The sequence below is a fragment of the Trichomycterus rosablanca genome, chromosome 6, assembly GCF_030014385.1.
Source record: "Trichomycterus rosablanca isolate fTriRos1 chromosome 6, fTriRos1.hap1, whole genome shotgun sequence".
Lineage (NCBI taxonomy): Eukaryota > Metazoa > Chordata > Actinopteri > Siluriformes > Trichomycteridae > Trichomycterus > Trichomycterus rosablanca.
Window position 1 is genome coordinate 31,072,426 of NC_085993.1, and position 13,796 is coordinate 31,086,221.

The window sequence follows — 13,796 nt, forward strand, 5'->3', positions numbered from 1 at the left end:
TCTGTTTCTCTGTATACTTTTTTACCCCCACAGGACCACCACAGAGCAGGTATTATTTAGGTGGTGGAACATTCTCAGCACTGCAGTGACAATGACATGGTGGTGGTGTGTTAGTCTGTGTTGTGCTGGTATGAGTGGATCAGACACAGCAATGCTGCTGGAGTTTTTAAATACTGTGTCCACTCACTGTCCACTCTATTAGACACTTCTACCTAGTTAGTTCACCTTGTAGATGTAAAGTCGGAGATGATCGCTCATCTATTGCTGCTGTTTGAGTTGGTCATCTTCTAGACCTTCATCAAGGGTCACAGAACGCTGCCCACGGGACGCTGTTGGCTGGATATTTTGGTTGGTGGACTATTCTCAGTCCAGCAGTGACAGTGAGGTGTTTAAAAACTCCAGCAGCGCTGCTGTGTCTGATCCATTCATACCAGCACAACACACACTAACACACCACCACCATGTCAGTGTCACTGCAGTGCTGAGAATGACCCACCACCCAAATAATACTTACTCTGTAGTGGTCCTGACCATTGAAGAACAGCATGAAAGGGGGCTAACAAAGCATGCAAAGAAACAGAAGGACTACAGTCAGTAATTGTAGAACTACAAAGTGCTTCTATATGGCAAGTGGAGCTGATAAAATGGACAGTGAGTGTAGAAACAAGGAGGTGTAATTTAATGTTATGGCTGATCGGTGTAATTCCAATAAATACATTTAGAATTTGGTGCATGCAGCACACTCAAAAAAGTTGGGACAGAGGCACTGTGTTCCATCAGCTTTTCTATTAATGAGACTTTATAATGTTTTGGGTCCTAAGGACACCAATCAATGCAGTTTTGCAAGTGGAATCTTATCAATTCTTGCTTGATAAGACCATACATCTTCAATAGTAGACAGATCTGGACTGCAGGCAGGCCACTCAGGTACTCACACTGTGTCCATAAAGCTATGCTGTTGTAGCGCATACAGAATGAGGTCTGGCCCTGTCTTGGTGTAATAACCTCAGACTTCTTGGGAAAAGACATCACTTTGATATTAACATGTCTCTCTAAAATTAAAATATACACTTTTGCACATATGGTATCTTTACACATGTGCAAGTCGCCATGAAGTGGGCACTGGTGCACCCCCATAGCCTAACTCAATGTCCTTTTTTCCCAGAAAACAAGATAAAACATGGACTTATCTGAACACAGAACACGTCTCCACTTCTTTTAGTCCATCTGATATGAGCTTGGAGGACTCAGTGGTGTTTCTGCATAAAATTGATGTCTGGCTTTCAGTCTGAGTTTTAGGTTGCATATCTTGATGCAGTGGCGGACTGTACTCACAAGCTAACATGGCTATATTTATCACAGTATCATGACGGTTTCTCATATGTTTTTTTGTCTGAGGGCTTGATGGCCACACACATTCAGGAGTGATATGCTCTTGCCCTTCATGAACTGAGATTTCTCCAGATTCCCTGAATTGAATTTGCTTGTACAGACTAAGCCTTTTGTGGATTACCTCACTTGTTTTATGCTTACCAATTCACCTGCTTATTGTGCAATGTTTCAAAACACTGTACCTTCAATATGCTATCAGACTTTTATACTTACTTTGTCCTATCCTGACTTTTTTAGAGTGTATTGGAAGCATCAAATTCTAAATGTTTTTATGTTAACAAACTACAATGAAGTTAATCAGTGAAAACTTTGGAAATCTTTTTTGTATGTATCTTATTTATGCATTTTCTCCCCCGTTTTCTCCCCTTTTAGCGCGTCCAATTGCCCGATTGTGTCATGCTTCCTCTCCACCAATGCCCATCCCTGCTCTGATTGAGGAGAACAAAGTAACCCATGCCCCCTCCAACATGTGGGCAGCATGCCGTATGCATCTTATCACCTACACATTGACAAGTGCAGTGCAGCTCAGCACTGTGTACGGAGAAACACACCCTGAGAGCACTCTCTCATCTCTGTGCAGGCACCATTAATCAGCCATTAATAAATTACATGTCATGAGTGAGAGACCCCATCCGGCTTAGTCACACCCATATCTGAACAATAGGCTAACTGTTGTTCACGTGGCCGCTCAGCTAGCCGGCATTCAGAGCTGAGATTCGATACGATGTATTCGAGATCCCAGCTCTGGCTCCAGCGTGTTTTTACAGAAATCCTTTGTTCTTAACTGACAAACTGATCTGTTTGTCAGTTAAGATTCAAGAGAATGAATAAATCACAGATTCTTCTTTTAATTGCAGTTTACAAAACGTCCCAATTTATTTGGAAGGGGGGTTTGCCAATGCCAGTAAATTGTCTATATGTAAATATTTTGAAAGAGAATAATATTTAAAATGTAGGTCTATTCTTTCACGTTGACTGTGGGTCAGTGCTGACATATTAATATAAGTAAATATAATAATAATAACAATTATTGTTATTATTATTATTTATAGCTGAATAGTAGCTATTTAGAAATGTGTAGTAACACTTTGTTTATGCTGTTATTATTATTATTTTTTTTTTTTTGTAATTTTCTATTTTTCCCACTTTTCCCCCAATTTTCTCCCCTAATCTAGTCGTGTCCAATTACCCAGATTGCGTCCTCTATACTGATTCGACCCTTCACCACTGACTGAGGACGCCTCTCAACTGACATATGCCCCCTCCTGCATTTTTCACCTGCACGAGTCGAATTCATACACCAATGGGCACAGTGTATGGAGAGTCACACTCCCATCAGCATTATTCCTCAGCCCTGTGCAGGCGCCATCAGTCAGCCAGCAGGGGCCGCAGTTGCACCAGTTATGAGGACCTACGATCCGACTTTTTTACCCTCTAACCCTGAACAACAGCCAAGCGTTGTTCATACAGCCGCCCAGCCCAGTCGGAAGGCAGAGCTGAGATTCGATACAATGTATTCGAAACCCCAACTCTGGTGTGCTAGCGTACTTTGTACCGCTGCGCCACCTGAGCTTTTTTTTTTTTTTTTTAACTGTGTGAGCCAGTAGTCCAACAGTTTAAAAACAACAGACTAACTTACTTACTTACTAAAAGATTCAGAGAAATCTCTAGGCAAAAACTAAAGCTACAGTCATAATTGATACCTGCATTAGCATTTAAAGCTAGACCTTGAGTAAAGTTTAAAAACGTACCTCTCCAACACTTGCCTGAAGTACATTCAGTCCTGTTTCAGATGCTAGAATATTCTTCTCAGCCACTGCTCAAAAAACACAGAGGCATTAGAAGATATAACTATGTAACCATAGCTAGACTATATAAGACAACCACAGTGAATAAACATTAAAAAACACACACACACAGGACTAAATTTACTAATGTGTTTTTACGCTACCACTATCAAAGCTCCTGTTGAGTCTGAAATTAACATTTACATTTTAGCTGTAGCTCATTACACAAATTGTGCCTTATACCGCCTGCCAATTGCAATCTGCTTAACCCACAGAGTTGTTGATGAGAAAGGAAATGATGAGAGAGGGAATGAAAAAGTACAAAAAAGAGATAAATCTTATAACAGTTGTCGTCAGTGGTAAGTTACAGTGTTAGTAGGCAATAAACAGTCATAAGCTATCTGATACAAAGTAAACGCTTTTGTCCTAATGACTTACAGTCATAACAAGTATTAAATTCACTTTCATATGTCTGTATATATACTGTATATATATATACACAGTATATAAACTCACACTGATCAGCCATAACATTAAAACCACCTCCTGGTTTCTACACTTACCGTCCATTTTATCAGCTCCACTTACCATATAGAAGCACTTTGTAGTTCTACAATTACTGACTGTAGTCCATCTGTTTCTCTTCAATGGTCAGGACTCTCACAGGACCACTACAGAGTAGATATTATTTGGGTAGTGGGTCATTCTCAGCACTGCAGTGACACTGACATGGTGGTGGTGTGTTAGTGTGTGCTGTGCTGGTATGAGTGAATAAGACACAGCAGCGCTGATGGGGTTTTTAAACACCTCACTGTCACTGCTGGACTGAGAATAGTCCACCAACCAAAAATATCCAGCCAACAGCGCTCCGTGGGCAGCGTCCTGTGACCACGGATGAAGGTCTAGAAGATGACCAACTCAAAAAGCAGCAATAGATGAGTGATCGTCTCGGACTTTACATCTACAAGGTGAACCAAATCGGTAGGAGTGTCTAATAGAGTGGACAGTGAGTGGACACTGTGTATGATCCACTCATACTAGCAAAACACACACGAACACACCACCACCATGTCAGTCACTGCAGTGCTGAGAATGATCCACCACCCAAATTATACCTGCTCTGTGGGGGTCCTGACCATTGAAGAACAGGGTGAAAGCAGGTTAAAAACGTATGTAGAGAAACAGACGGACTACAGTCAGTAATTGTACAGTAGAACTACAAAGTGCTTCTATATGGTAAGTAGAGCCGATAAAATGGACAATGAGTTTAGAAACAAGGAGGTGGTTTTAATGTTGTGGCTGATAAACAAAGCAGCCAAAAGAATGTGGACACCTGGCCATAATATTGTTGGACATCTTTTAAAAAACCATAGGCATTACCATAAAGTTGACGCCCCAAGGTTTGCAGTTAACATTACAATCCATTCAAACATCTTTAATAGGGTTGAGGTCAGGGCTCAGTGCCCACCACTGGAGTTCCTCTACATAAAACCTGTCACATAATTCCGTTGCCACAATGTTAAAAGCATGTAATTTATCATCTATAATTTATTTTAAACACTTTAACTAACAGGGCTAACAGGTCTGAACTCAATAATTAGGAGTGGAGTCTTCATACTTTTGGCCATACAAGTTTTGTAAGGGCTTTACAGACTGACACAGAGCTTCCACAATAGGTACAAGGTCCCCTCCTCCAACACTCACCAGCCTTATTCGCCACTTCCCCAGCTGTCAGATTCTGGCTGCTTGGGCGCACTTGGAATGTGAGAGCTGGACCTACCATGCTGAGAAAAGAGGTTAATGGTCACAAACCAAAACAAGCACAGGCTATTGAAATAGCTATTGAAACAAAAGAGACTTGAGGGAAAAGGTAAGTGTTAGTGTGGAAGATCAGGGGGTCAGGACAACTCGGGAGATAGAGTCATGCTATTCAATTCTCCCCCATATGATTCTCCACCATGCTGGGGACCCTGGATTAGGCCTCCACCTCACCACAGCTTGAGATCGAGGCGCAAGGGGTTCCAAGTGTCATCATTAAGCAGATTGTGCTGAATCATGCACAAATTAGTCTAAAGGGGGGTGGGGGACATTTAGCAGAAGTTTTTATCAAGCAACTGATCCCCACAATCGTGTATCAAGGGTTCCTTAGGGGCCCACATTTGTGGTGATGGGTCTTGAACCAGCAACCCTCTGATTATTAATCCAGTGAGCCACCACTGCAGAGGAATAGGTTAACATGAGAATCTCAGATGTCACACTTAATTTTTTTTTTTAAATGCATTTTCTCCCCTTTTTCTCCCTTTTAGCGCATCCAATTTCCCCAATTGCATCATGCTTCCTCTCCGACTATGCCGATCCCTGCTCTGACCGAGGAGATTGAAGCTAATGAGATTGAAGCCATGCCCCCTCCGACACGTGGGCAGCAAGTCGTATGCATCTTATCACCCACACATTGACGAGTGTTGTGCCACCTAGCGTTGTGTACGGAGAGACACACCTTGAGAGCACTCTTTCCTCATCTCTGTGTAGGCGCCTCTAATCAGCCAGCAGAGGTCGTAATTGCACCAGTCTGACAGAGAGAGACCCATATCCGGCTTAGTCCCACCCATCTGAACAACAGGCCAATCGTTGTTCATGTGACCACTCAGACTCAGCCGGCAAGGCAGAGCTGAGATTCGATACGATGTATTCGAGATCCCAGCTCTGGTTGCAGCGTGTGTTTTTACCGCTGCGCCACCTGAGCGGCATCACACTTAATTCTAATGTGACAACATTCTGATGTGAAATTTTGGAATTACACTAGTTAATGATCTAAGATTGGGTAATAAACATTGAAATGCAAATGAGAAAAAAAAAGCTTCTTATTATGGGTACGGTGGCAAGGTTATTATTTGGGTGGTCAACAACAAAAATGTTGCCTTTTCTAAATAGGGTAAGTAAACAAGGATGAAGTTTAATTTTTAAAAGAAGGCAAAGGGAATACAGCATCCAGTTTTTTTAGGAGGGTCCAGGCCCCTTACCCTATGAAATAGAACAAAATAATTAAACTTCAGATCAAATCAAACTAGATTTTGATTTAATTTCAGGAGCAATTAAATGAAAAAAGAGTGTCACTGATGTCATCTAATTGGGTCCAAATGTTTAGTGCTCAATGATATAAACAAAAATCAAGAGCTACATCACATGACCTATAGACTTCTATTAACACAAGTATTGCTTTAATGGGAGAGTGGCTAGAAAAATCCCCTTCTTGCATCCGAAAAAAACACAATTGTCAGGGACAATAACTTTTGGACTGATGGTCCAAGGTGTAGATTGGTTTGATGATCATGCACAGCAGCAGTTTGTCAAATGTCAAGCACAGTGGATAACTGATGATTTGGGCTTGTCCACTTTATATTTGACCAGAATCTCTCTGAAACAATTGAGCGGCTATCTGTCCAGCAAGTTAAGCTTGGCCAAAATGGGTCAGGCAACTGGACAATGATCCAAAGCACATCAGCAAATCAAAATCTGAATGATGAAAACAGGGAACAATGTGTCCAAATCAGGTGTTGGATTGACAAAGATCAGACCTAATTTCCATTGAGTTGCTGTAAGTTGCAAATCTTAAAAAAGCTGTGCATAAATATGCTCCCCAACATCAATGAACTGAAACAATATGAGCGAACCATAGATTTTCCACATTTTTGTCGAAGACCTACAGAGAACCATTAATTTAAAATATTTTTCTTTTTTTTTATCCAGGCTAAAAATATTGGGGCATAAATATCCAGGCTATTTTGGGGCATAAAACATTTTACTATAATAATAATAATAATCATCATAATAATAATCATCATAATAATAATCATAATAATAATAATAATTATTATTATTATTATTGCACTATACTTGTAAAAAGTAACAAAAAAGTGAAAAAAAAAAATCCTCAAATGAACAGGTGGCGATGGTTATTATTTTTATCCAGGCTAAAATATTTTCAGGTTATTTTGTGGCATAAAATATTTAACTATTATTATTATTACTATTATTAATATTATTATCATTATTGCACTATACTTATGAAAAGGTGACGTAAAAGTGACAAAAAATAAACAGTAATAGTACCTCTTGTTTGTTACGATATATCCATAGTCTTCTTTGTATTTGGTTTGATTCTTTACTTGTGCAGCACTGGGAACTTCTTTCCACCCTTTATCCTGTTTTATTAAGGCAGGAGGAAGAACTGCATTGTATCCATCTTTAATATCATTGATCTGTAATGACCCAACCGTCTTGTGGCCATCTTGAGCAGAAGAGGAAGAGGAGATGACCTGACCTGGACCCTTTTGCATCGTGTGTTTCATCTCCCCCTCAGTAAACTTAATCTATAAAACAATGAAATGCTAATTAGTCATCAAGTTGTTAATTTTCTAAATAAAACAGTAATGCTTTGCCATGTCCTGCAGTAAGTGCATGCACTGCCTTCCGCTGGTCATGTCATGCAATAGCAAAAATATCTGAAACAGTAATGAACAAATGCAAACACACATCACAATTTCCTGGATTAATGAACTTACCAGTTTCTGTGGGCCAGATGAATCTACATTATGGTCTGTGTATAAGAAGAGAACAGACTGTTACTATAGTGAGCTTTTTACCGTTTGAAACTTGTCTCCCTAAATGAAGCCTATACTGCATGAATCATGAGTTATGCAGTATATGCTTTATTATTAGGAACAATAAATCATTGTCTGTGATGCAATCCTTTGCAATGCAAAACTGTGTGGATCATTGTCATGATGCAAATCTGATTTATTCCTAATTCTGTTAAAATAATGTAAGAAATACGCCATCGTCATCATTATCTTTATGTTTTACCACCTCTTTTACTTGTTTAGAGTTGCTGGGTGGGCGGCACGGTGGCTCGGTGTGTAGCACTGTCACCTCACAGCAAGAAGGTCCTTTCTGTGTGGAGTTTGCATGTTCTCGCCGTGTCTGCGTGGGTTTCCTCCGGGAGCTCCGTTTTCCTCCCACAGTCCAAAAACATGCAGTCAGGTAATTTGGAGACACTGAATTGCCCTATAGGTGAATGGGAAACACTGGAGACACTGAATTGCCCTAAAGTGAATGTGTGTGTGTGTGTGTGTGTGTGTGTTTATGTGTGTCTGCCCTGAAATGGACTGGCGCCCCGTCCAGGGTGTAACTGTGTGCCTTCCCCCAGTTTTCTTCACTAATGTAGTCGTAACCAATTACCATGACTGCTTCACCTCTACCGATACTACCCTCCACTGCTGACTAAGGAGCTTCGCAACTGACACGCCCCTTCCAACATGTGTGCAGTACTGATTGCATCTTTTCACCTGCATGAGGCGAGTTCATATGTGGATCAGCCTTGTGCATGGAGAACCACACCCTGATTAGCATTATTTCCCAACCTTGCACAGGCACCATCAATCGGTCAGCAGAGGTCGTAATTGCACCAGTTATGAGGAACCATGGCCCGGCTTGTCCCACCCTGTGAACAACAGCCAATCATTGTTCATGTATTATTTTAACAGAATTAGAAATAAATCAGATTTGCATCATGACAATGATCCACAAAGTATTGCATTGCAAAGGATTGCATTGTTCATGTAGATGCTCTTTTTAACCCTTTGATGCACAACCTGGGTCAAAAGTGACCCAACTGAGTTTTTATTTTCTATATCTTTGCAATAAATTAAGTTCGTCATTCAAGCTTCCATGAATTTTTCAATTAACGTGTTTTTGATCATCACAAATCCTTATTTCAGTTTTATATTTTTTACTACCCTTCTAATGCACAATATGGGTCAAAAATGACCCTTATGTATTTACTATGGAATTTGACAGAAACTACTGACATTTGTAAGTGTTTGTAGTCAAAAACATATTTACTGATCTTTTGAAAGATAACCAAAGATTAGGCTCTTGAATCTTGAATATGTCCAATACTATTTGCTTGCTAGCTGTTTACATATTCTAGTATAGATAGCTTTTATTAGCTAAGACAGCAAATACATGAATAACTGACAAATGTGCATATGAAAATATTCTTGAATGGATGAATATGGGTCATTTTTGACCCATGTTGTGCATTAGAAGGGGTTTGCTTAGCTTGTGCATCAAAGGGTTAACGCAACCCTGTTTATTCTATCCAGGCTTGGGTCTGGCACTGAGAGCACAATAATGCATGCACCTCCCAACAGCTATGCTGTTTGGCCATCCTCACCCCTCTAACATAGCCAATTATGTCTGTGTAGATGCCGGACCAGCCAATAGCACTGCTGTGATTTGAACTCGGGATCTCAGCGGTAGTAAGCTAGTGTATTTTACCACTGCACCACCCAAGTCATCAGGAACCCATCAGTAAACTTGAAAAACCTTTTTTTATTAAGTCATAGAAAAAGCCAAGACTTTCACGCCCTAAGTAATAATAGTCTTACCCTGATCGTGTGTAACTGTGGGTTCATTCTGCAGGAGATCCAAGACAGTGAAAAGACGCCCCATGTCGCCGGGGTTCAGATGATTCAGATCAAAGCCATGCTGCAGTAGCAGCTCATGCAGATTCTGCTGAGTGGGGTCTGCATACAAAAGTCATAAACTCAAGGAATTTACAGACCTGACCTGGCTTGTGTTAGCAGTTCAAGCTGCAGTTGATGGTATTACTAGGCAGTTTGTACAAGCCCAAATCAGAAAAAGTTGGGACAGTATGGAAAATGCAAATAAAATAAAAATGCAGTGTTCCTTACATTTACTTTGACAGGGGGAATTTCAGTGCGGAAAGGCCAATGGTGCAAGCTTATGCTGAACGCCCATGATCTTCGACCCCTCAGACGGCACTGCATCAAGAACCGCCACTCAACAATAGCTGATATAACCACATGGGTGAGGGATTACTTTGGCAAACCTTTGTCAAGCACTACAATACGGAGTTACATGCACAAATGCCACTTAAAACTTTACTGTGCAAAAAAAGAAGCCTTATGTTAACCATGTTCAGAAGCGGTGTCGACTTCTCTGGGCTCGGAGGCATCTAGGATGGACCATCACACAATGGAAACATGTATTGTGGTCTTATTTGAAAAAAAAAAATGGACGCAGTGTGCTCCGGACCAAAGACGAAAAGGACCATCCAGACTGTTATCAGCAAGTCCAAAAGCCAGAGTCTGTCATGGTGTGGGGCTGTGTCAGTGCCCTTGGCAAAGGTCATTTACACTTCTGTGATGGCAGCATTAATGCAGAAAAGTACACTGAGATCCTAGAGCAACATGTGCTGCCTTCAAAACCTCATCTTTTCCAGGGACGTTCATGCATTTTTCAACAAGACAATGCAAAACCACATGCTGCACACCTTACAAAGGCATGTCTGCGGAAGAAGAGGGTACGAATACTGGACTGGCCTGCCTGCAGTCCTGACCTGTCCCCAATAGAGAATGTGTGGAGAATTTTGAAAGGAAAAATGTGACAACGACAACCCCGTACTGTTGTACATCTTAAGACGTGTTTGCAGGAAGAATGAGAAAAAATAAAAGCTGAAACACTAAATCACTTGGTATCCTCGGTGCCAAAATGTCTTTTAAGTGTGGTGAAAAGGAACAGCAACATTACAAAGTGGTAAATGCTTTACTGTCCCAACTTTTTTTGGAATGTGTTGCAGGCCTGAAATGCAGGAATGGATGTTTATTAATAAATGAAATAAAGTTGACCAGAGAAAACATGAAATATCTCAGGTTCATCCTGTCTGCAATCAAATAAAAGTAAATGTAAGAAAATCTGTGTTTTTTTTATTATTTGCATTATCCATGCTGTCCCAACTTTTTCTGATTTGGGGTTGTATTATTATTTATTATTATGGCCAGTTTCTGTCCTTACGACACTGTTGGTCAGATATTTGGATGCCTGACTAAGCACTGAGTATTAAGAAGTTTAAAAACCCAGCTATGCTGTTGTACCTGACAGACAGGAATGCCAGTGCCAATGCCATATACTGTACATACCCATGTCTACTCTTTGCCTGTCACTGATATATTAAGAATGGTCTCCACCATCCAAATAATATCTGGTCTTGTTAGGGAATGAGGGGTTGGCAAATTGTGCAATGTATATGATGGGCAACAGTTTGCACCTAAACCATATAGCCAAAATTATGTGGACACCCATTCTAACTATTAAATTTAGTGAATTTAGGTTACATATGTAGCCTAGTAGTTAAAATACTGGGCTAGTAATAAGAAGGTTGCTGATTTAAGCCCAACCACTGCCAGGTTGCTGCCGTTGGGCCCTTGAGCAAGGCCCTTAACCCTCAATTGCTCAGACTGTATACTATAATTGTAATGTAAGTCACTTTGGATAAAGGCGTCTGCTAAATGCCAAAAATGTAAGTTGAATTTATGTGTTTCAGCTACTCAAAGTGAGATGAGTTTTATATGAAGAAACTCTAGTGGCCTGCACAGAGCCCTGACTTCAATACAGATATTTGGGATGGATTAGAATGTCAATTACAAGCCTGGCCTTCAGTGCAGTTTTGAATAGACATAAATTCCCACATACAAACTTTAAAAATGTTTTAAAACATTATCAGAAGGCTGTTATAGCTGCAAAGTAGGTGAAGACATCCTAATATTAATGTTTATGGGTTTGAGATGTAATGTTTAACAAGCTCATCAGATGTCCACATAGTTTTGACCATATAGTAAATTAAAGGTGTAGCTAATACAAGATTAGTGTAGCTACAAGATAGGTGTAGCTATAAACTGCTAACTCGGGTTTAGTCTAGTTTTAATCCTCTGCAAACTCCTTGACTTCCAAGACTTACCCTCATCATGCTTAGACTGCTTCTGGGATTTCTTTTTCTGCTCCTGGTTGCTGGCACCCAGGCCTTCGGACACATAGTCCTTCCTGTAATCCACTGGGAAGTCCAGATCCTGAAAGAAAGGAGAGCTGGAGAGGGGTGTCGCCACCTGGTGGCGTGAGGTGGGCTGTTCTGAAGAAGTCAAGAGCAGAGCCATCAGATCCTGAAGTAGCTGCGTGTCCTTATCCAAAGGTTGAGGCCGATGTTTGGATACCCTGGATTGAGAGGAGGATGAGGGGTACATGTTTCCTTCCACCAGGTTTAAAGAACGTTCCTCTTCATCCTGGTAACCGTACTGAAAGGTGGAAGAACAGGAGCAGCCAGGGTTAATAAAAAGCTAACAGAATGCATTAAATGCATTTAAGAACAAACAATAGGAAAAGACACTATGTAGCTACAAGTATCTAAACACCCCTTCTAAGGGAGTTTAAGTGCTTTAGACACACATTGCTCACAGCAGGTGTACAAAATTAATTTGTGCTCCCGGAACTCAGGTGGCGCAGCGGTTAATTACGCTAGTCCATTACAGCTGGGTTCTAGGGGTTGAATCCCCAGCAGTGCTATCAGCCAGTATGTCCTATCTAAGAGGGGGAAGGCCGAGGCCCTGCAATTGATTGACAAAACTGGACCCAGTGCAACCCTGATCAAGTTAAAGAATTGGAAAAACACTCACTCACTCACTCCTACTCACTGTCTTAACCGCTTATCCAATTAGGGTTAAGATTTTAACATTTCTATTTTTTGTATAATATATATTTTTGTTTACTTTGTTTACTTTTGTAATTACTGTGGCTGAGCAGTCACAAAAGCATTTTACTGCCAGTTGTACTGTGTATGACTACGTATGTGACAAATAAACCTTGATTTGATTTGATTTGAATAGAGGCGCTTGTGCAGAAGCAAGGGGGCAAAGAAGGGGTTGCATGCGTCGGAGGGCACGTGAGTAGCAATATACCCTCCTTGAACGCAATCAGGGAACCACAGCAGCGGAAGACAAATTGACAACGCTAAATCAGGAGAAAATGGGAGAAAATGCACAAATAAATAACCTCTACCAAAATAGAGTTGATTTTAATACCAATGCCCATGGTTTTGGGAAACTAATCATTTAATAATCAGGTGTCCAAATATTTGTGGTCGTAGTATATTGTATATCTACAAATGTGAGTTCTCACCTTTGGGTAAGTATAAGGTTCCATGCTTTGCATGTGCAGGGAGGACTGGGGAGGATCGACGATCATGTAGTCCATGTAGTGCTGCAGTTTGGGGTTTAACTGGTCTGACTGACCTCCATTAGATCTGCAGCAGATTAATAGAGAATAGAAAAAAGAAAAAGACGGAGAGGAAAGAAATGAGAAGCAAAAGGTCATTAAGAGTGAAATGAATGCATTTGATTCTGAATAATCCTATTGTATGTATGCAAATCAGATGAGCATAATATTAGAGTGAGCAGAGACTGAAGAAAGAGTACCTAAAGGTTCTTGGGTCACTTTCAATAGTGTTTATCATGGATGAACTAGCGTGAGACTACTGTAGGCAATTTAGTGCAACTTTAATACTGATACCAGTACTGTAATGATACTAAGGTAGGAAAAACACTGTATGATTACACAGATCAGGCATAACATTAAAACCACCTCCTTGTTTCTACACTCACTGTCCATTTTATCAGCTCCACTTACCATGTAGAAGCACTTTGTAGTTCTACAATTACTGACTGTAGTCCATCTGTTTCTCTAGATACTTTTTTTAGCCTGATT

The 13,796-nt window shown here is 40.5% G+C and overlaps 1 protein-coding gene across 1 annotated transcript in view; it reads right to left on the minus strand.

Annotated features, from left to right (window-relative positions):
• ptprnb (protein tyrosine phosphatase receptor type Nb) overlaps positions 1–13,796 on the minus strand; it is a 58,259-nt gene that overhangs the window by 18,067 nt on the left and 26,396 nt on the right. Inside the window, exons 5-11 of the mRNA XM_062997669.1 lie at positions 13,212–13,335; positions 12,001–12,331; positions 9,629–9,766; positions 7,742–7,776; positions 7,290–7,549; positions 4,884–4,963; positions 3,144–3,208 (exon numbers count right to left, since the gene is read on the minus strand). Coding sequence (XP_062853739.1) covers positions 3,144–3,208; positions 4,884–4,963; positions 7,290–7,549; positions 7,742–7,776; positions 9,629–9,766; positions 12,001–12,331; positions 13,212–13,335 — 1,033 coding nt within the window. The remainder of the gene's footprint in view (positions 1–3,143; positions 3,209–4,883; positions 4,964–7,289; positions 7,550–7,741; positions 7,777–9,628; positions 9,767–12,000; positions 12,332–13,211; positions 13,336–13,796) is intronic.